This window comes from Calypte anna, chromosome 15 (genome assembly GCF_003957555.1).
Source record: "Calypte anna isolate BGI_N300 chromosome 15, bCalAnn1_v1.p, whole genome shotgun sequence".
In the NCBI taxonomy this organism is placed as follows: Eukaryota; Metazoa; Chordata; class Aves; order Apodiformes; family Trochilidae; genus Calypte; species Calypte anna.
Genome location: NC_044261.1, coordinates 8,539,270 through 8,562,780, shown reverse-complemented (window position 1 = coordinate 8,562,780; position 23,511 = coordinate 8,539,270). Strand labels below are relative to the sequence as shown.

Below are 23,511 nucleotides of genomic sequence, written 5' to 3'. Positions count from 1 at the left end.
GCCCCTCCTTGGTTTTTTTGCTTCTCTCTGCTTAAGTGGGACAAAAAATCTCGAGGCTTTTCACAGACCTATTCCAGTACACAGAATCACAGCTTTCTTCCTCCTTGCTCCCTTAATAGAGTGAGAGAGCTCTACCAGGGAGAAACCTCTCCAGCAGGGCTGCCCAGTTACCCAGCATATGGAGACCTTTGTGCTTTTATTGACATGCAAGTACATTAAATGAACATTAATTCATCAGCAGGTTCTTCAAGAGCAATCCACTGAGATTGTGAGGCTTGGATCAGGCACTCTGGTTTGCACGCAGGATGCCTGGTGCTGCCTCTTGTCTGCTGTGAGAGCAGTATGACTTCTCAGATCAGGTTTCCAGAGGATCACAGGAATAAATTCAGAATTTGTTTCTGCAAATAATCTCTGATGTCTGCTTGCAATTTGCTGTTGCCACAGAAATTTTTGGCAGTGAGCAAGTTTGCATGGATTCTCACAATTGTTTTGGTAAGCATATTCTTTCCCTGGACAGGCCCCTCTTGGCGAATATTTCAAATTCCTTTCTTTCTCCTTTTACGTTTTTGCCTCTCTCAGGATTTTTAGCTGTAGCACTCAATTTCTACTCAAGTTCTACTTGTCAGTATGTGATGCAGAATTCCTAGGGTTTGCAGAGTTCCTCCTCTTCTTTCTGGTTATAGGGGAGATTATGGCTAACACAAATGAGGGAAAGTCTTAAAAAACCCAGCAGAAAATAAGGAAAACTTAAGCTGGATATAATTAAGTGGGAAGCTAAATATTTTGCAGGACATTCAAACCGAAATTCAAAATTTAAAAAATTATTTTGTTGTAGGTCTTAAATCAGGGTTACAAACAATGTGTGGTTTTTTTTTCAATACTGAAATTTTGTGATATTAAATGTTGATAACATCAAATTATAAAGAATTTATAAAGCATTTATAAAGAATGTGTGTCTTAATGTTTAGAAAATCAATTTTTATCTCTTCAGTCCCTGGGCCCTAGAGTCCTGTCTACTTGCCAATTATCTGCAAGCAGATAGTTACCACCAGAAGCTTTAGAAGTTCAGTATACATACTGGGAGCCTGCTGGGTAAATAAGGGCCACAGCTATTGCCAGACTTTCTGGGCTTCCAGCTATATAATCTCTATATAAATTGTCAGTGGAAAGCTTTCATCTTAAAAGTTATAATCAAATCAGAGTTTGGTGCAGATGTGATTAAGTAGAGGGTTAATATACTGGATGTAATAGAGCTAAGAAAAGGAACCAGGCAAACATTGGCTGATATAAGTACCTGAAGAGATAGGGCCAAGATTGACAAAATGGTTGGGTGAGGAGGAAGGATAACTAAAGTACAGAAGATAGGTTGTAGAGGGGAATTAGCATGTGTGTCTTGTGTATCATTGATTTTAGGCAGGAATGTTTCACTGCATGAGTAAGTATCTTGATCTCAAAATAAATTCTGCTGACAGAACTTTTGACAAAGAACAAGGTAAGTAAAATTATTTGTATTTTATTCAGGTATTAGCATGGTATCCTAGTTTTTAGTTTCTGATCTTGCCTACATCACATTTAATGAGGATAAAGAAGCAGTTGATATGGAAATGCAGGGAAGAGATGAACAGATATTGAAAGCTTATAAAATGTTATTTAAAATCTGATTTGGTTTATTGTCCTGAAAATAAAGAACTTGGTGGGAACTTAAAACAAGATTTTACCACAGGAGAGCAGGTTAAATGAAGGATGCCAGCTAATTGTAGTTTCTATTTTATGTATAAAATTATTATTAATATTTGTGACAGTTCACAGTGTAATTTGGAGGCTCTTATAAAAATACTCAAATGTACCTTTTAATTAAAAAAGTACAGTGGCAACTACTATTTACCCAGTTCTTTTACTACGTTTGTGAATTTTTGAGCAAATCAGTGAAATGGCTAATGCCTCAGTTTCCCTTTCTTGATAGAGATGTAGTAAAATTAATCCCTCAGTATACCATGTGATTTAAATCAATATTTTTTTTTAAAAGGTCATGCTTCTGTAGACAGAAATACGTGTTAATTTATTAAATAGATATTAGCTTTCTTTCAAAAATTTATGTCCAAAGCCTGTTTTATTTTTCTTAAGTATTTAAATCTGAACACTTGTTTTGGCTTTGATTCTACAAGTGTGCAGATTGCTAAGAGCAGTAATCTCTTTTATCTGTTTGCTGGAGCACATTCACTTGTTTCCACTTGTTCCTAGCTGGCTGGTGTTAGGACCCAGAAAAGAAGCAGCAGTGTGATATAAATAGAGTACCAGAATGGGACAAAGTTTGAGAAGAAAGCATGACATCACTCAGACTTGCTCTCCACCCAAAAAGATCTGGGATGGAGGTGCAAACGTGAGCTGGACAAGCAAGGAGTTAGCAACTCTTTTCAGCTGAGTTTCTGAGGAAATAGTGAGAGTTCTGCGTCCTGCCTGCTACAAGGAAGTGCATTTTCTTGCTAGCAAAACTAAAGCTGGCTTCAGACTTCTTTCAGCGTGGAAGTAATTGAAAGGAAAAGGCAACTGTAGGAAGAAAGTTGAAAACAAGATCTTTTCTTTTTGGCAGAGATTGTAACAGAAATATTTGACTTCTTTCCATGGAACACTACAACTTTCGGATCTGATGAACATTTCTTTTAATTTTCCTCCAGCCACGGTAATTTATTTATAGTTAAATGAAGAGATCAAAGTGTGAAGCGAGCAAATACTACTTAAAGCATCTGGAAGGATATTTTGCCATCCCTGAAGGAACAGAATTTTTGAACCTGCATGGAAAATGTCTCTTGTAATACAGAAAGTAGCAAAGGAAAATTTATGATTGAAATCTTAGAAGAATTTGATTTCACTTGTACTTTAAACCTTTAATAGACCATGGAGAATTTATTACCTCTGCTCTGTTGTCATTATTCTTTGCTGATTTTATTTCAGTACAAATATCAGGTAATATTCTGAATATGGTCAGAATTGAATTATATTTAAATTCCTCTTAGCAATTTTTGCCTATGTCTCACTTATGTTTTATGTGCAGGTGTGTGGAAACTATTCCCAGCTACCCAAACATCCAGGTAAGGAATGTTCTCTTTACATTTTATGATAATGTGCCTAAATATTTACTTGCTTTTCCAGTTTGTATTGTTCCTTTTTTTTTTTAAGTAGCTCCAAAGAAACTGTGATACTGTTTGAATGTCTGCTCCATATTATAAATGTAATGAAGTCCAGAGTATAAGACTGTCCCAGTCATTTTAAATTCAGTAATCTACCTACTAGGTATCTTCAAATATAGAGAAAAATGGCTTGTATTTTATATATAGAAAGTCCATATACAATGTTTTTGTTACTAATTTTTTGAGTTTCTAAATCAGACTTCTACACAGACTATTTTCTTTTTTCCTCGGCATCTCACTGTTCAGCATTTTCAGTTCAATGATTTGCAGTTAGATATGCCAGCTCGTATACTTTGCAATACTTTGGCTTGTCTTCAAGTCATCTGCTCTCTCTCATGCTTAAGTTTAAATCAGTTATAGAGCATATGAAGAATCTCTCATCTGTTTTTGATGTAGAAAAAAACTTGCTCAAAGCTTATTTGGGGTCTGTGTGTGTAACTGCAGAATTCTTCTGTTTATATAAATAGTTTAACCTCAAGCCTCATGGTGGTGTACAAGTACAATTTTACTGCTTACCAATTCATGTATGGCTTTGTGCTTTTAAGTTTTCACCATATGTAATAATTTTCAAATAAAATACAGAGTCATGTGGAAAAGCCATGTTGCCTGCTATTGCCGTAGCTTCAGGCCAGTTAGTTTCTTTTTTTCCACCTTTACTAAAAAACAAAAATATAGTCTAATTTCCTATAGATGAGTATCACTGACTTCTAGCTGATGGAGCAGTGGGGGGAAAATCCTGCGGGAAGGGGGCAAGTTACACAACATTTATTTTGCAGTCTGTGTGTTAGCATAAATGAGTGATGCTTTCTGGATTTGAACTAGGCTGTAAAGTCCTGTGATTTTGTTCTAAACACAGCATAGTTACCTACTGAAAGGATAGTGCAAGTGTAAGTTGAATTTGAGGCAGCAGGTATTTGTTTTTTATAAGGTCTTCTCAGGGCTGATGGACAGGCTTGAGTAGTCATATCTCCTAAAATCTGCTCAAACTCATCATTTAAGCTGTGTGGATAAATCTGCCGGTGGAAAGCAGCAGATGTTTTGCTTTTGTCTGCTTGTCCACCTCTTGCTGAGAAGGACATCTAGGAAAGCAAAATGCTTTTATCAGCACCACAGAGTTCTGGTTTTGATGTAGTGGAGAAGTTTCTGAAGGAAAGCTAATACTGTGTGGGGAGAAATGAACTCTCTTCTATACATTGCTTATTATTCTGGAAGCCCTTCTCTTGAGGAACATCAAATTCCTCCTGTTAAAGGAAGTTCTGCTGTATGACTGTAAGGTGAGAGTTATCTGTAGGTGTCAGGAAGATTAGACTGCAATAGCAACTGTGCTAGCACCTATACTCATCCATGGTGCAGCTCCTCCAACAGAGTACTGCTCCATATTCTTGTCTTATATGTGTTTTACTAATAGTGTTGCATTGATTTTTCCAGGGGCGTTTGGAGATAGAATAATATTTCTGGGAATTTGGAAGTTTTTTCCTACTCCCTTGAACTGCAGAGTGCTTATGTGCCTGTAGAGGAAGCAAGCAGGAACAGAAGTACCATGCTGTAGACTCTAAATACTCCCTGGTGCATTTCCTTCTTGGTGCTTTGTACTATCCACAGTGTGTTTAAAATCTGGGTAAAAGCTTGAAACAACTCTTGAATGGCTCCTCAACTATTCAATGAAAGCTGCCTGGTACACTAGCAGAGACTGAGTCAGAGATTGTTACACATTTTAAGTGCAGTTAAGATAAAAATGAATTGAGTTTTAAGGGAAGTTTTCTGCAGTGGTAAATCAGATATATGGCTTTTATCTACTGTGCCACTTTGATTTATGATCTTGCTTATGTGACATACTTGATTTACATAAATTATCTTTAAATTATTGTCCTCCTTTATTGGTTTCTTCTGTAGAGACTTGTTACACTCCTCATTGTCCCTTACTTCAATAACCTTTACCTCTTTCTTGAAAAGGGTTCAAAGTTCTGGCATCAGCTTCCCATTACTGGCCATTGGAAGATGTGGATGGAATTCATGAGTTTCGGGATACAAATGGAGGTAGACAAAGGATTCATTGACAATGACAATAACAATAACATAAGAGTTTGAGGCAGTCTGTAAGTAGGAAGGGAGCAGGAGAAAAAGAAGGGGTTAGGTTTTGTACCACAGAAATTGAGGTATTTTCAGGTTTTTTTTTTTTGCACTGCTCCTATGTCCAAGGGATTTTGAATTTGTGAACTAATTTTTATATTCTCAGACATTTTATGGGCTGTCTATGGATTGTTAAGGTTATAAAGAGAAAAGGTTTATGATCCAAAGAGTCATTGAAATAACATTATTATTTGTTGGTTTGGTACACACATAACATGCACTAATCCACTCAGTGACTGAGATGTTCATCTATGCCAGCAGTGAAGATACCTGCTTCTTTTTTGCTTTTCATTGGCATGAAATGCCTAAGTTCTTCATACTCTTTTGAAAAATTACATGTAGGTATCTATAGAATGGGAAGTCTTAGCTTTTACCTGAATAATTCTTACTAATCTTTATTTGCTTTTGGGTCTTTCTTTAAAAGCAGTATTGCAGTGTTCAAATTCTTTTTCCAGTCGAGTAAAATCAGGAGAGGTTTGTAAGGCAGAGCTCACTGATTTGAAAGTCTTTTGTCAAGACTGCAGGATCCCAGAGGGAGTGATATTAAATAGCAGCCTGATTGGATTCAGCAGTTTTCTGGTTCTGATATTTCACATCAGGATGAAAAAAAGGGTGGTGGAACTTCTTGGGAACAAGTCCATTCCTTTCTGATGGACTTTTCAGCTATGCTCAGCCTCTTCCTGAAACTCAAAGGTCCTGTAGTAATTTTCACATGACCTGTTTTTTTAAACTTCTGACATGTTAGCCAATTCCAATTTGGGAGGATGTATATTTACCAGTATTTCTCACACTGTGGCTGACTACCCTGGCAGTTAGCTAAACTGTTTTTTGTACTAGTGCAAGGGGTAGCTGCTGTGTTACTACTGCTGACTATATACCTTTATACTATATACTATAGCTTTACCTTGAAAGACCAGTGCATAAGAGACCTTTAAAACCTTATATGAAAAATTTTTCAAAGTGTTTCTAAAGTACAAAGTTGTTTTTTTATTATACAAAAAAGTCAATATCAGTCTCTAAGTGGGGAAAAAACTCCATGAATATCTAAACCCTTTTATTCCAGAGGTGTTCAAGTATTTCAAACTTTGACCCATCTTCATACAAAGTTTGTTAAAGAAATTAAATTGACTGACCAGGAATAAATATAGGCAGTGTTCTGCTACCATTGAAGACTGGCAGCATTCCTACTGACTTCAGTAGAACCATAATTTGGCTTAAAAAGTTGCCATATGAGTTCTCTATCAATGTGTTAAAGTAATTTTCTGACATGGCACCTCATACAGTTTCAAGAGTAAAGCACTCATGTCACAACAAAGTGCTTGAAAGCATTATATAAGATATAGCTCTTGGAGAAATGACAATTGATGTTAGATTGTTTTTCAAATTATATTAGATTTCTAAATTTTGCTGAAATAATGTAGTCTTTTCAGTAGTGTCTTGGGAGAGCTAAAGCAGAACATTTAAAGTTCCTAATTCTACAAGCCTTCACTTACAGGAAAGGAACTGGCTCACATGAGAATCTCCTTTGACTCCTATTATGACATTGTGTTAAATAACTTTATAAATGAGCCAGCTCTGTGACTTCGCTAAAAAAATTTGGTGGACTTTGTCTCACTATTATTTGCAGAGGATGCCAGTTAGCAAAAGTCTTTTTCTCTGAAGTTCAGTTCTGACACTGAATTCTTAATGCTTTAGTGGATAGCTCAGATTCCTCTCAGTTTCTTTTGTTGTGTCATGTAATACGCAGGTGATATTTCAACTGCTTCCAGCAGAGGTTTTATGTATCTATATGATAATTAAATTTGATATACAAGATTTTTTTATTCTGTAAATGTAATGCAAGTGACAATTTGCTTGTTTTTGTTACTGTTCTGATTACACAACTCTTCTGTTTATTGCTAGAGTCTTTCTTGTTTTTCCACTCATTGTATCATGCAATTATTTTCATTCCATATTTCTCCTCTTAAACTCTTGAAGCATCATAATCTGTCTGTCGTGTTAATCCATTTTATTTGTTGGACTCATTGTGTGTGAAGCCAGATTTATATCTCTCAATGCATTTGTGTTGTGAGAGAGCATGTTGAAAACTAATTTTTTGAATCTCAGCATTAGAAACAATTGAAAGGAAACAATCAGCTTAAAGTCTAGCAAATGGAAAAAAGATGTGGTTGTATTCAGGTCTCTCATCTGCCCCTTGTGTGGTGGTGTTGTGTTTTTTTGATTTTATTTTTTTAGATTTGCCTTTCTCTTCTCTGATCTCAGATGGTCTAAATGCCAAATCAATGTCTTTTTGCTTCCATGGGCTTTCCATCAAGCTCTATTTGCCTGCACAGCATAAATAATTACAAGATACTGTTAAATTATCAAAGTTAGGAAAATAGACCTACAGAATAAAAATGTTTTGTCAGATATAAAAAAAGCTGGGTTTTCCCCCTGTGTTTAGATGGAATTTATTGTAATTTAATTTGTGCCCATTGCCTTCTGTCTATTCACTGGACACAACTAAGGATAGTCTGTCATTACCTCTAAAACCTCTGTTGTGTGTTTATACACATTGATAAGATCCCTGAACCCTCTCCTCTCTGGGCTGAGCATTCTCAGTCTGTGATGTGTGCTATGTTGAGAGATATGAACTGGTCAATTCATTACTGATTGTGTTTATTCATTGTTTTGCTTATTTGCTTATTTTCTTTTGTTGTTCCACCCAGCTCTAAGAATCCACAACTTCACTGTGCTTCCTTCCCATAACTCTACCTTTGTATATACCAATGACTCTGCCTACTCTAACTTCTCTGCAACTGTAGGTGAGGATTTATACGTTTTTTTGTTTGCATTTGTCAAGCTTGGATGATTCTTATAACGTTGGATTCAAGGTTAACAAGAATTTTGGTTGAAGTGGTCACATGGTAAAGATCTATTTATGCTTTTGTTGGTTTACACAATTGAAAAAGCACTCTTGTAATGTTACCTGAGTTATTCTGAACTACTGGGAGAGTTATCCCCATGCTAAGAGCAGCCCATGGGAGGGTGGCATCTGCTCCTCCACAGCCTGAAATATTCGTATAGAGCTTAAAACAAACAGATGACATTTCAGAGGAACATAAGAACAAATAGGTTGACTTAAAAGGAAAAAAGTCATCTGTTTTTCACCATTTCATAGTAATTTTTAAAGGCCACATTAAGAAAGACAAATGCAAGCAAATCTGCAAAGCCTGGAAGTAAGGCCTTGTCAATCAGGACATCTTTGATTAAAATGCTTTTTTTTTAATATTAAAAAAAAAAAGGGCAAGCAAAAATCTGCACATGTAAATAAATCCTTTTGTTTGTTTGTTTATTTATTTTTACACCAACACACCAGAAGATAAAAACCCCAGAAAATGACAGCTTTCTAGGCAGAAGCCTGACAGATTGGAATCTAGTTACATCTATAGCACTATAATCTTAAAGTAATTTAAGTCACTAAGATTGATACTTGTGTAGGTGCAGTTGAAATATGATCTCTTGTCCTCTCTACCATTAGGTATTAACTCACATCTAGTTGGAAAATCTGACCCAAGGGGAAGGGTGGAAATGGTAGAGCTGTCATTCAGGCTGCTCATATAGAAGGAGGTTTATATTAGAATACCAAACCCAACATTTTTCGACCTCTCTAACAGTAAAAATATGCTGGCAAATATGAACTATATTAGTAATGAACTTCAAATGACCCTAAATCCTCTCAGCCATATCTTATCTGCTTTATAGACCATTTTCATAGTTCTCACATAATAAGATATATTAAAAATGGACATTAAAAAGTGTGACAACAGTGGCAAAGGAAGTGCTATGGAAACAGAAATGTATTACCTTGTGGAATTTATTCTGACAAGATTAATTTAGAATGCCAGTGCCTCAAGAAGAACATAGAAATATTTGCTTCACTCCATAATACTCTTTCAAAATTTCAACAGAAAGTGTATTTTATCTGTCAATTAGAGACAGAGCTGGATGAGCCAGAAAAAATGATTCTCATAGCTCGTGTTTCCCTCAGAGCAACTCTTCTCATAACATCTTTTCAGAAGAAATTATAGAAAAGTTTTAAAACCAAGGTCCTGAATTTTCACAGTCCTTGCAGAATTTCTGCCACAAAAAATGTGAAATTCCAAACTGAACAATGGCATTGTCTGGCTTGGAAACAGTATTCTGTGGAATGCAGGGTTTTTAACACAGTAGAATCTTGGCTTTTGTTATGTTTTTTATTATCTTAATTGCTCAATATATTCCCTCTTTTTATCTTAGGACTTCCCATCATTCATCTATTAGCTGTACTCCTCAGACCGTAGTGAGGTTTCCTATATTAAACAACTGTCATGGTTTTTTAGTATTAAGAAGGCTTGTGTGTTTAGCTAGAAGGCTAAACAAGATGAATCAACTTGCTTTTCTTTAGGAGGGAACACAAGAAAATCACAGTCATATCACGAGACAATCAGTTACTATCAGTGTTAGACAAAGAAACAGAGTTTCCAAATGACAGTGATGCCCTACAAAAGGATGTCTGAAAAGGATGTGTATTTCTGCCTTCTGAATATAACTTGTCAAGTATATTTCATGGAGTTATTTGTTTTTCATGAAAAGTGGCTTTTGATTGCAAAATTTCCCTTTCAAAAAGGGAAGGAAAGAAAGCTCCCCATTCTGTTAAATCTTTTATTTTTGCTTAAAGAATCTCTTCAGTATCTCAGCCAGACAGTAAGACAGCAGATGCCTCAGTGAGGTATCTGGTATTCAGTTTTATTCAGGTTATTTTGAAATAATGATTTTTGGATATATGTGTTCAGTCAAGCAGTCTTAGTTAATAAAAAATCCGAGTGATGGATATGAGCATAATTTTTAAAAACTTTAAATCAAAGAGTTATCCAGTTGATTCTTTAAAACACCCCACCAATATTTCCTCATCAAATGAAAACAAAACCCAAAAAGACCACCAACAACAAAAAAACCCTAGAAAAGCAAACACACAGATGGGATAAAAGAAACATGAGGTGTATGGGTCTTAAAGTCATGTTTCTATAGAGTTTTGATTTTCCAAACTTTTAACTATATTTTGCTTTTCCTATAGATATTGTAGAAGGAATGGTGAACAAAGGAATTTACGTCACTGAAAAGAAAGGAGTTACCTTTCTCTTCTTTGGAAGCTACCAGAATTCTTGCATTAGTAATCCAGAAGTTTGTGGACCTGAAGGTTAGTAAGTTCATTAAGTGCTATTTGCTTAAATTTTGCCATGTAATTGTGTAATTTAACAATCATTGTTTCTTTCCTAATTGGAATGAACTCTCTAGAATTCTAGCCTACATTTTTCTTTATTGACTTTTAAAACACAGGCTGCTGATTGCTGAAAATCTAGGGTTTTTTCCAACTGCAGTGTCAATTAGGACTAATCACCAGTTACTCAGATCAATGATTTCCAGTATGACTTATTCTAACAAACAAATAAAAAAGAAGCTTACTGTGCCCAAAATCCTGCCTGTTGCAAGAAGAGTAATTCCTACTGCAGTTTGACAAACCAACATGTCCTACAGGTTTCAAATTTAGGAGACAGTTTTTCAGTACAGCCTTCCCAGGAACATTGGATTGTTTTGGTTTTTTTTAGATTTATCTTTGGAATTGAGAATTTTAGGTCTCTGTCCTGATGTCCTCAAAGATGCTTAAATCTCATTCTATATCTTTTCCCCTTTCTTCTTGGAGTAGGGTTACAAAATGACTGGTGGAATAGGGGGCCTTGGGTTTGAAGTGTTGATGATAGAATATGACTGAAACAGTAGTTTCAACAGTAGTTGACTGTCAGATCAAGCACAGACTAAACACTAGCATAAAACATTCACTGGAGATTTAAAATTGAATAGAAATGGGAGAATCAATGAAAACGGTGGCTTTCTATACATCAGCTCAGCAGTCCCTAAATTTAAGCAGTATTGTTAACATTCAATTTTCTTGTTTTTATTGATTTAGGTCATTCTTCAAGTAGTTAATCTTATTTGAAACAGGGTACTTTATTTTGAGCTTCTGTAGCAAGGGCTTTGAATTAACTTTTTAAGAGTAGGAAAAACTTGGAGAGTAGATGGTACACAGCTATTACTTGAGTGTTAGAAAAAGTAATTTAGTATCCTACTGTAGGCATATTTTCTGATACATGCTGTATCTTTTAATAATTTTTTATGCCACTGGGAAATAAAAATCATCACTAAGTTATATTATTTCTGCATCTATGGTATAACGTAATAATCGGAATAAATTATTTTTATAGTACTGGAGCACTCCAGTATCTCACAAACAAGAACATTAAAAACATAAAACACTGAAATATTCAGCAGATAAATTGTGAGGAGAAGAAATCATATAACAAATACTAAATCACTGTAGCAGGTATAAAAATGAAGGGAAAAAAGCCAACACCCCTTTAACTAAAGTGAGCATCTTTTGGTTTTCTGGGAATTGGATAAAACCTGTGGCAATAAGATGTAGTTTTATTCAAGGCTACTATTGCTTAACCAGGCCTTGGTGTTCATTGATTGCAGTTCTGTGAAACTGGTCTTAATACACTTGAGCAGGGAATGCTTTCTGAAAAAATCTTGGCATCTTTTCAGATGAAATAGTACAGCCTATGAAACAAAAATCCCATTATTGTTCCCTAGTCTAAATATAATAACATTTCAGAACTGTTATTTTGACTTGACAAAACAAATTCTTGTTTCTTAAATGCTGAAACATTCTCCCCTACCTTCCTTCCTTCAATAATTTTTAAGCAATGGTTTACTGTAAACACCTCAGGGCTCATTAAAGTGGAATTTTTAGTCAAAAGAAACATTTCTGAAAGCTGGAAGAGAATGTTCTCTTAATCATTAGTTTGAACATACTAGGAGACATTGGATTTAGTTATCATATGTGAAACTGAAATTTAAAAAAAGCAGCCCTATGCACAACTTCTAGAGGGCCAATGTTAATTGATCAGGATTTTCATGGTGGTTATTTTATCATGTATAAAGCAATTAAGGAATAGTGTGTAGATCATGTAAATTGATGGGCCCTGTCATGGGGATAAACAGGTCAGTTAGGGAGGAAGATACTAAATAGTTATATTAATTATTGTGCAATAATAAAATTCTTAACTTTTATGGTAAGTTAATGTGACAAAGAATGTGTGAAATATAAAAAAGTTCTTTATAGTAATGGGGAATATTTCTGACTGCAGTAAGTGGTCTGAAGCTTTTAATAATTTAATAATAAAATTATGAAATATAGGGTTTTTTTTAACAAGAAATATACCTAATAGTTTGAGGCCTTCATTAACTTGTGCTGGGCTGTCTGGTTACAAATTTGTGAAGTTCATACTGCTTAGGCTGCCTGCAGAACTGCTAACTATAAATTCATCCAGACAGATATTTTGACATGTCAAAAGAGCAGTGTCAGCAGGCTAAGGGAAGTGATTATTCCCCTCTATTCAGTGGTCATGTGAGTGTATCTGAATTACCAGGTCTCTTTTTTTGTCTCCTGATACAAAAGAGATGCTGACAAGCCAGAGTGAGTTCAGCAGATGATGTAAGAGGATAGAGAATGTGTCATGGGAGGGGAGGCTCAGGCTTTGCCTTACACCACTGCAGAAAAGAGAATGCTAAGGGCTTGTATCAACTACTTGATGGGTGGTTATAGAAGCAGATGGAGCTAAGCAATCCTGGAGATGTATGATGAAAATGTGACAAACATTGCAGGCACATAGTAGCACAGGAAATGCCAATTGGATCTATGGAAATCAAGTTTCTTTGCAATGTAGATGGTCAACATTAGGATGGTTTGCAGAGAGAGGCTGTGTAATCTGTATCCATGGTGACATAAAAATCTCAGCTGAGCTCTGAGCAACCACATCTAGCTCTGAAACTGAGCCTGCTTTGGGAACATAGTTTAGATTAGGTGGTTTCATGATCATTGCTAATTTATTATGATTCTTTGTGGCAAAACCTCTTCCACTTCTGTACTTCATAACCTTTTTTATCAATCTGCTCAGGTCAGATTTTATTGTTAGTACTTTGTATTATATATTCAGATATGAACATTTTTAGGACCTGTTAGTGTTGAGCCATTTTCTTTGTAACTGCATTTGACTGCAGAACCTCTACAATGAACTTCTGAAGTGCAAGGGGATTTGATTTGCTACTTGTGTTTCAGTCAGTCCTTTTGAGGTAACCTTTATTAAAGCAGCAAGCCATCTTTCAGAAATCATACTTCACTAATGTGCAATCTGAAGAGCTCTTTAATGTATTGTGAATTGAACAGGTTTATTTGTGGACAAGTTTAATCACACAATGACTTGCAGGATTGCACAGGATTGCACTTTCATTTGGGGAAGAATTTTTTAAAAAAAATTAATTATATTTTAATTATCTTTTTCTTATACTTCAGAATTTTGTCTGTGGGTTTGCATATGTTGTTATCCCTTTCTTTACAGTAGCTCTTTACTGTGAGCAATTAGTGGAGCACTGAAGTGTGAAAACACAGGTGATAACATGCTTAGAAGAATTAAAGTCAATGGATGCTCCTCAATAAGCACAGGCATACTGGCAGCTAGTTAGTGCCTTAGTAGCCTAGAAGCAGTCAATGCACTATTTCTGCTTTTTCTGGCATTTGAACATTAGAGAAAAGAGGTAGTTGCTGGTGGAGGGTATGGAGATATGAGAGATATTTGTGTGTTGAAATAAGCTAAGATCAGAGGAGGAAAAGGAGATCGTCACAGGAGTGTGAGAAAGGTGAGGATGGAGAGATGAGAGGAAAATGGAAGCCTAATTCTAAGAAAAAACTTCATTACTTTTTGTGCTTAAAGATCTTTCATTTTAACTGACAGGAGCTATTCAGAAAGCGATGATTAAATGTCCATGGGTATGCACAGGTGATGTGAAACTGGAGATGTTTCTTTGGTTTAAATTGTTAGAGCATTGTTGATTTTAAAAATACTGTCCTTGTTTATGATAGATGATGATCTGTCCTAAAAAGCATTCCCACTCTGTACTTTAACAGTGCTGAAAGATCTTAACTGTGCTTGTCTGCGTTTATTGGTTTGGGCTTTTTTTGTTTTTTTTTTTTCCTTGTTAAAATCTCCTCTCACTTGTTTTTTGATCAGGAGTAACATTTTCCTTTTTCTGGAAGACTCAAGACCAGCAGGCTAAGTTTCTCCCTGCCTCTGGTGGACAAGTAATTTCCAGTGGTTTCAAAATCTGTTCAAATGAAGGTGAAGGCTCAGTAGAATTTTATACCCGTGGGAATGCAATGATGAAGTGGAAAGCAAGCTTTAGTCCACCAGGTAAAACTTATCAATTTTTTAATTAATTTCTTTGTAAAAAATTACTTTATTCTTGCAGACATGTAGTAGTAAGAGCACAACTTCAGGAAAGAAAAATGGGTATATAAAAATAGCCACAGAGCTTTGTACTTGAGAATCGTCTTGATTTGGAGAGAGAGAAATAAATCACAAACTGAAAAAACATTGCTTTTGTATTATAGAGCAATTGTTGTTCAGTAACAGTCCTCAGACCCAACTTCCAGCTATTTTTGAAGCAGAATTCTTATTGGCAGCAATAGATTAATGGGGGTGTAAGTGCAAAAACACAAGAATGTAGGTTAATCCCTGTCAAGTCTCAGTATATTCTAAAACTTCATACATGTGCTGTCCTCTATGGCCTCCTAAATTCAGTCTTTATTTGGTAACCAAGTGTTCAGTGCTTTGGACATTTTATTATCTGTTGGGTGTCAAGTTTTGTGTGCCGTGGCACTGTATGAGTAAACATTTTGGAATATCACTGTCTTACTGCTTCTATCTAAACTGTGCATGGTTGGGTTGTGGTCTTACCTAGTGACTGGAACAAATTCTGATCTAGTAATGCTAATGACAGTCATTCAGTCTTCCCTTGGCTACCTGTACATTGGTAAAATAGGACTCTCTCACCTTCTAGTAGCAGTGTTTTACAAAGCTTAATAAATCAGAGTAGAAATCTTATTTTAAGAAAATAAACTTCTAAATTATAAGAATAATTCACATGTTTGTGGTTTTACTCAATCCAAGTGAAAATTAATATAAGTTTTCAGCCTCTCAAGTACAACAAAACTCTAACTTTTAATTAGTCTGTTGGCCTGTTCTCCAGTACTTGCATTCTTTATGCAGTTCTTGCTGCACTGGGTTTTTAGACAGTATTGAACAGACTTCTGATCTTGGCCAGTAATACTTTAGCAAGTGTAATTTATGAAACTGCAGTGAGTCCAAGTAAGAGTTCAGAGAAAAGCTAACAGGAGTTCTGCCAAAGTATGGGCTTCCCCTTGGGTATAAAGATTAATATATGTGACATCAACATTCCATAACTCACTCTTACCACTTTCTATACAGTTCTATAGCATTGCACAAGTCAGCAAAAACTTACTGAGCAGGAGAGACTGTAAATGGAATTGATTCATGGATTTTGCTGTGACTTTTGATGTTTCGCAGGTCCTTATTGGACTCATATTCTCTTTACCTGGAAATCAAGAGAAGGACTGAAAGTCTATGTCAATGGAACTCTAAACACAACTGATCCAGATGGGAAAGTTTTCTATGACTATGGAGACCCCAGTGCAAATCTACTGACTGGGACAGAGGGGGATCCAACAAAGCGTTATGTGAATGGGGCATTTGATGAGTTTATTATATGGGAAAGGGCACTCACCCCTCATGAAATTGAGCAGTACTTTACAGCTGCTGTTGGTGAGTATATGCATTGTTGCCCTAATTTATCTTCTGTAAAAATGCTGACTTCAAAATCTTTATTGTGTAGGATTTGTCTTCGTTTTACATCTTGCAGCTATTGAATGTAATATTTAGAGGCAGAAAAACTCAGGTATCAATGTCATCAGAACACTCAGCTGTCGTTGGAAGTGCAGTGTTTTCATCCTGGGTTCTAAGTCCTTAAAAATTTCATCAAAAATTAACAAGACCCAAAGTATTCATCCATCTGTATTCTGACAGATGTGGTTAATAACAGTTACCTCTCCCATTCCTGGAATGATAAAGACTAACTGATGTGTGCTTCTGAACGGAAAAAAGGTATTTGCTAAAATGTAATATCAAAGGCAGAGAATCAGGATTTTAACAAAGACTTAGAAGACTTTGTTAAGGCCAATAAAGCCTGATCATTGTTCTATGGATCTTTATAGTAAACTTTTCATAAGAAAAAGTTGCTATTAAATGCTTATGTGTGAGTAGCATCCCTCTTGGGAACAGAACTATAGGGCATGTGGCTTTACTATCAGTTTCCCTGATTACATCTAGTCTTACTAGGTAAGTGAGAGCTAAAGCAGTTATTCCCATAACTCTGGTGCTTCTAAACTCCTGGAAAACTTTTTAACAACAGAAACTCTTTGAATAACAGAACTCTTGATGCATGCCTGGAAATGAGAATGTATATATTTGACTTAAAAGTTTGTTTATAGCAAAAAATATATACAAAATGTAGTATATCAAAAAGAACATAGAAACTACTTTATGTGGAATTGAAGTCACTGAAAAAGAAAACCCTCCATCTGGTATATAATGAAGAAATCTACTTGCTTTGTCACACTAATATTAGCAATTGCACTAAAGTTTTCTATTTTACAACCTTTTAATTTTAAAAAGTGAATAGTCTGAAAGTCTTCAAAATTTCTGTTTGGGAGAGTATTTATTTTATGCGGGAAATAGTTTTAAAATCTTAGTTTTATTAACTTATTAAAGTTCTGTCCATGTTGGAAAGAATGCTTTTGCTTTTGGCTGTTGTCTCTTTCACAACAGTCTAGGGTGACTATAACACTATCCAAGTCAAAGGTACCATAAATCACATTCTTTGATTTTGTGTAACTCAAGAAGAAGGTTACACTGTTAAACTCAAGAGCTACAGATATTTATATTGACCTGATCATCTATATGTGTGTGCTGCTTCACTGTCAGAGAAGTATAACTTAAATAAATACAAAGAGAACTCTTTTTAACCACTTGTGAATCGACAAGGAATGTGTTTTTAACCACTTGTGAATCGTGTTCATTTTGGATCCATGAGAAGTGTGTCCTGTATATGAAACTATTGTTTAATTGTGCTGCAATGCCCTGCTCCTGGCAAATATAAAATCTTGGTAAAATGTAAATTGGAAGAAAATTTTATTTCCCTGTTACAAATGACCAATAAATTCCTTTGCACAAAAAGGAATCAATATTTTTAAAATGGAGCAAATGGAAACCATCCAAAATCAAGTTTATTCTTTCTGTCTTGACAAATCATTTATGGTGTGCTCATATGGTATTTTTCAATGGATGTAGTGTTGGTGGGTGACATTTACTAGTGAAGTCTGTCTAAATAATAGCAACTTCACTCTTGCTTGAAATCAAGCTACAAACATCTAATGGAGAAATTCTCTATATGATGTTCAAACTACTAATAATGGTTACAATTCAAATCCTTTACTCCTGTTATTTGTTTTATGCAAAACTGGTATAGCCCAACAGCTTTAGTGTACCATAATTTTTACCAGTGTTCTTTTATTTGGGTGTCTTAGGTTTTTTTTCTGCAAGTAATGAAAATGTTTCCATTGGAGTATTTCTTGCAGATTAATGTGGAAAAGGCTTTCTGAACTTGCCTTTTTGGGTGGGGTTATATTTGGCACTCAAGCAGTTGAGGCTCAAGATATATATGTAAACATTAGCATTTGGAGATCATAGGTTAGGCTTGAGTCTCATTTTTTCCAGTGAGTGTATGTTCCCAGTCCCAGCTTATCAAATAAAGAAATACAGCAAAGTCATATATGAAATTGTCAGAAGTACCTACAGATTATTATTTACTTATGACAAGACATAAGTTTATTTTTTATTTTAAATTTTTGCTGAATTGCAAAAATGTTTGTGGAAGAGCTAGAGAAGAAAGATGGATCCAAATGTCCTTTTTTATTGAGATACAACTTGAGCACTTGAAGTTTCTTATTTGCAAACAAAGCTTTAAATGTATAAGTCTTAGACTAAATTGCAAGGCTCATCTATATAAAGGTGGCAAAGTAAAATTAATGACAGAATCAGATAATGAAATTCTTCAAAGAAGCATGTGTAGCAAAGGTGCTGCAAAGAAATAATATGCACCAAAGAGTAAATGAGTTACTTTTAGTTGAAATGGATTCAAGATGCAGTGGGAATATCAGATCTGCTAACATTCTCATTTGTGCATGAATTTTCCCCAGGTGTACAAGTTTTGCTTTCTTCAACACTTCCATGGTCTGTGATGACAACCACTACAAAACCTGTGGTAGGACAGTCCTCTCTTTTCTACAATGTCAGAATGTGTCTATATTACAAAATTACAGAACCTCCTCACTTTACAATTTTCATTAATGGTACTTATTTTATTTCCCCAATTATAAACACTTTCCCATAGGCATAGAGGGAATTTTTAGACACTTTGGGAAGACTGAAGTACTACAGAACTCTTAATGCAGAAGAGATAAAAATACATTCTATATTTTTAGAAAAGGGAAGTGTAGAAACTTCTGAAATATTTCATTGAATTAAAATTAGAAAAAATATCCCAACACAATAACAAAAACTTGTTTTTATCTGTTTAGTAGATGTGTAATGAAAAAGCTAAAAAAAAAAGTATGCAGAATATATACAATTAGCTGTAATGAGCCTGCATGCAATTAGCTGTTGCTGTGTATTTTCACTTTCTTGCTGTCTGCAGTGGTCTATTAGTTTTCTTTTTTAGAGGCTTTCAGAAAATGATGGCAGATAGGACCTTATATTTGCTAATGAAAAATGAAGCTGTGCCCATATATTCTGATTCTCCCATCTCTCAGCGTGCTTTCCTTTTCCCATGGCTTATGTACTCTCCTGTGTGTCACCAGTCTGCTGTGCCTCAAACTGTTTTAGGCCAAACCTATAAATAATGACTGCTGTATGGAATAATTTCTGATGAGTATTTCTCTTCTGTAGCTCTCTACAAACGCCTATCATCCCATCATAACCAATCTGACCAAGGAGAGAGGGAACTTTCGCTCCCCTGAAACCATGCTGGGCTACCTGGAGAACCTCTCCTTCAGCTTGCCCAACAAATCCTTGCCAGAAAATACTGCCCGAAGCCTGGCAGAGGTGAGTATCTTTCACTGAGTGTGTGGAGCCACATAAAAATTTCTCCAGAAGCTGGAATACTGATTGCAGCTTTGAAAATTTCTGCTAATTGTAGAAAATACAAATGAAAAAAGCAGTAGCTGTTATAGAGAGCAGCAGACGATGAGCTTCAACCAGAGAAAATAGTTTTATGTTCTCATTATTGCTTGGGGGTGTTATTTAATGAATAAAATATATATACCTGGAACCATGACTAAAATCAACAAAAATCAATAATTATTTAGAGAAGCAGGAAACAAAGGATGATTAATTTTTTTCATCTGCAAGTGTGTCCACTGAAGAATATATAATTCTGGGAAAAAGGCATTTCTCTGCATGGCCCAACTAATGCAAAATGCAGCAGAATTTGGCTAACACCTATCAGGTGCAGGACATAAAGACACTAATCAGAGTGGTGGCAGCAGCAAAATGGAGGCACATGAGCTAATAGCAAACTGACTGACTTGTGTGCAGGGTACTACTCTGGTTGTGGCTGTATCCCCAGGGAGCTGCCCAAATATAAATGTAACTTATCTTTGAGGTTCACACCTGCACTATAGGGTTAAAAGTTACCAATTACTGCTCTCTGCTCAACCTTTTATTAGCTTTTATTGCTCCTGTAGTAAGCGGAGAGCAAGCTGTGCCTCTCCTCTGGCTTCTCTTTTGAGAAGTTATGCATCATTCTTTCTTGCAGAGGCACACAGCCTGCTCTGCCAGCTCTCTGCTCTGGAGATGGAGAGGGCCTGTTTGGGATGGTGGTGTCCCTGAGCTTTTGTGAGTTAGCAGCTTTATCTTGCTCCAGGTTTCAGTCACAGACAGGACTACTATGCAGACATATGACAAATCTCTGATGAAAATAGTTCATGGGAAGATCAGATCCCAAGCTTAACTGAGCAATGTGGTTTTGTTTAAGCTAATCCACAAAGGAAAGCAAAAAAAAAAAAAAAAAGGTATTTTCTGCAGTCTGAGCTGAGGACAAGGGGTCATGTTCTGCTAAAAAAGTTGGCCTTCTGTAAAATGATGGGCATCTAATTCCTTGATTTCAGCAGGCTAGAAATCTCTTATTACAGTAATCAGCTCTGGCCTCACTAGTGATTATTCCTTTTAGCTTGTGAGTAGTCCCAGGGTGACAAGGATTCTTTATTCAGACAAACAAATAAATGTTTCTGAAAACTACATGGACAGCAGTGGATAGTTTGTGTTAAAAGCTTAGCATTTTTCGGCTGTAAAGCTTGGATTTCATAGCTCACAGTTTAATAGGTAGCAAAAAACCTTCTAAAAAGCTCTAATACATTGTTTCTTTTTGCTTTAAATTTTGTGTGTTTTCTAAATTGAAAAAGGAACATCATCCTGTCAGATTTCATACCTCTTTCCCACATCATTTCAGCTGCCATTTCGTTGCTCATTCATGCTATCTGATGCTGCTTTGTGTGTCATGAAAATGATTTGCAGACAGAAATGTGGGACATGATTATCTTTGGCAAAGCTATTTTGGGAGGTAAATACAAGAGAAGCCTGATCATACATACAGACTCTGTCATTTGTCTGATTGATGGTTTGGCTTTGTATTGTCTGCAGCTAATTCCCTGAAAGACAGGAGCTGAGCATTTATGCTATTTTCTGTAGTTATCTCTGTCCTGATTGCCATATGCCTCACAGCACAAGAATATTTAAGTGTGATATGCAATAAACCTTTTGATTTCTGACACACATTCATAATGGATTGCTTCTGACAAGTAGCTCTGCTCTGCCCAGTGGCTCCTGCTTTTCCCTCCCTTTCCAATGGTCTGATACATTCTTGGAGTAATTCTGGAGTGATGATGTGACCTGAAAGGGACACTTCCTGACTGTTCTGGGCAGGTTGAGCTGGGTTCTGAGTTTAGGATAACTTCTGTGTATGCCAGGAAGAATTCCACACTGAATGGCTGAGAGGGTTTGCAAAAAAGTACTGCCCCAAAGTAAGCTCATATAGCAAAGTTCTGGTGCTGTATTATTAAACTGTAAATTATGCTCAGAAAAGCTTTGTAGCTTGCTTCCACATTTTTCAGTGGAATTTTTCTAAACTGAGTTGATGCTTTTAAGTGATTTTAACAGAAATAGCTAAGCAGGAGATGTGTGGTTTTTTTTTCATTTTAATTTTCTGTATCATTTTCTCCTTCCATTTGTCACCAGGACTCCTTAGGACAGGGACTGTCTCATGCTGAGTACTTGAACAGTGCCCAACATGACATATATTTCACCTCAAAACCAACCTTTAAGTGCAGATGTTAGGGAGATAATTGTACAAGTGATGGAACCCAGATATTTAACAAGTGCTATTGAAATATCTAGTAACCTAAGACTGAAAGAGCTATTGATGTCAGATGAATTTAGACAAAATCAGAGAGAATCATAAGAGAATCCTAGTGGAGATCTGCCTTGGATTCTTACCAGGAGATGTGGCTGATTAATTAATAATAAAATAATATACTTCTATTTCTCTTTTAGGCATTTTTAAAAGCTATTGAAGATTTTCTATTATTGCCCAACTGGAATAATGTACCACAGGTAAGACACATGGGCTTAGATTTAGAAGTTGCTTCAACTGCATAATGTCATATAAATAATAATAAAACGGGTTGCTTTTTGAGAGTTAAGAGAGTTTAAGAGAGGTGTTTTATTTAAGAGTTAAAACAACAACTTTATCTGCTGCTTTTTTCACAAATTTCAAGAAGAATGAATAAAAGTTTGATAAAATAAGGTATTGTCACTGAAGTGTAAATGCATTCCTTTTTAGCACTGAACTTAGTTATTTAGAAGTTTGTTTTGTTTTATTTATTTTGATGTTTTTCAATGCTCATGAAATACGTGGTAGTATTTACCTGTTCAGTGAACTGAAGCTTTGAGAGAGATTAAACTTAATATATGAAAAAGCAAACTGCATCAATGTTCTTTCTTTTCTAGTCTGCCTGTTAGACTGTGGAGAAATGTTTGCAGTTTTTTGTTTGAATCTTCATGGAGCACAGATTTCAGAACAGAGAGCTTTTAAATTGAGAGGAGAGGCTAAAGTAAATTAGTTTTCCTGAAGCCTAAAATGCTTTTATGACAAAAAGCTGTGTAATTGATGCAAGTTCTTGGCCTAAAATCCTTGGTTGTCTCTGATGTAAATAGGTTTTAGATAATGTAAGTTTCCTTTTCATTGAAACATGCATTCACTCTGAGATTTCATGGAGCAAGTTTCAAGGGTTGTTTTTCAAGCAACATATAAACATTTTGAAAATAGCTTTATACTAAGGACCCTTTTAATAAACAGGAAAGAAAGCCCAAACTGGAGTGTCTCCACTTATGTTCCAATCTGATATCAGTCTTTATATATTGTCAAAATAATTGGCTCAGTTCCTGGCCTCATTCTACTGAATCCTGAGTACATTTGACTGTCTAATGCTGGTGGGAGCAGAAAGTCATTTGCAGACATCCTGTAAATACATAGCATTTTATAAGGTCAGGCTCTGGGTGGCATCAAGTTGTGTAACATTTTATCAATAGCCTTTTTTTGCCATAACATTTAACAATTTTTTTTTTTATGTGGACAAGGTTGTGGAGAAAGTCTCAACTTCGGACAGTTGAATAATGAGTCTCACAGGGCTTAATATAGCACCTTGGCATTTTGTGCAACTGCAATTTCTTTCTCTTCTTTTCTTTCTTTTCCCAGACCACACACATGTGTGGAAGTCTAATTCAAACTATTGACAGTGTGATGGCTCACATGACACGCAACCTGGAAGAAAACTCATTGACTTTAACTGTTGAGGGCACATCATCTGTGGCAGGTAGGATTTAGCTGGAGTGTCTTCTCTGGACTGTCAGGATGTCCTAAATGCTTCTGTGCTTGCAACTATTCCTTTGCCAGCCTGAAGGAGGAAATAAAACCAGGCACTTCTATTTTTTTAATATAAAAATAAGGCTTCAGTTGTAGAAGGATGACTGGTTAGTTCAGAGGTAATCAGCTCTGAATGTACTTGAATATCCTCAACACTACTTGT

At 35.7% G+C, this 23,511-nt stretch overlaps 1 protein-coding gene across 1 annotated transcript in view; it reads left to right on the top strand.

The window, feature by feature from the left end:
• The first annotated feature begins 2,299 nt into the window (after window positions 1–2,299).
• ADGRD1 (adhesion G protein-coupled receptor D1) overlaps window positions 2,300–23,511 on the top strand; it is a 125,361-nt gene continuing 104,149 nt past the window's right edge. The window contains exons 1-10 of the mRNA XM_030460696.1: window positions 2,300–2,380; window positions 3,053–3,089; window positions 5,142–5,225; window positions 10,414–10,536; window positions 14,465–14,644; window positions 15,821–16,075; window positions 18,568–18,632; window positions 19,316–19,471; window positions 21,977–22,036; window positions 23,181–23,298. Coding sequence (XP_030316556.1) covers window positions 2,300–2,380; window positions 3,053–3,089; window positions 5,142–5,225; window positions 10,414–10,536; window positions 14,465–14,644; window positions 15,821–16,075; window positions 18,568–18,632; window positions 19,316–19,471; window positions 21,977–22,036; window positions 23,181–23,298 — 1,159 coding nt within the window. The remainder of the gene's footprint in view (window positions 2,381–3,052; window positions 3,090–5,141; window positions 5,226–10,413; window positions 10,537–14,464; window positions 14,645–15,820; window positions 16,076–18,567; window positions 18,633–19,315; window positions 19,472–21,976; window positions 22,037–23,180; window positions 23,299–23,511) is intronic.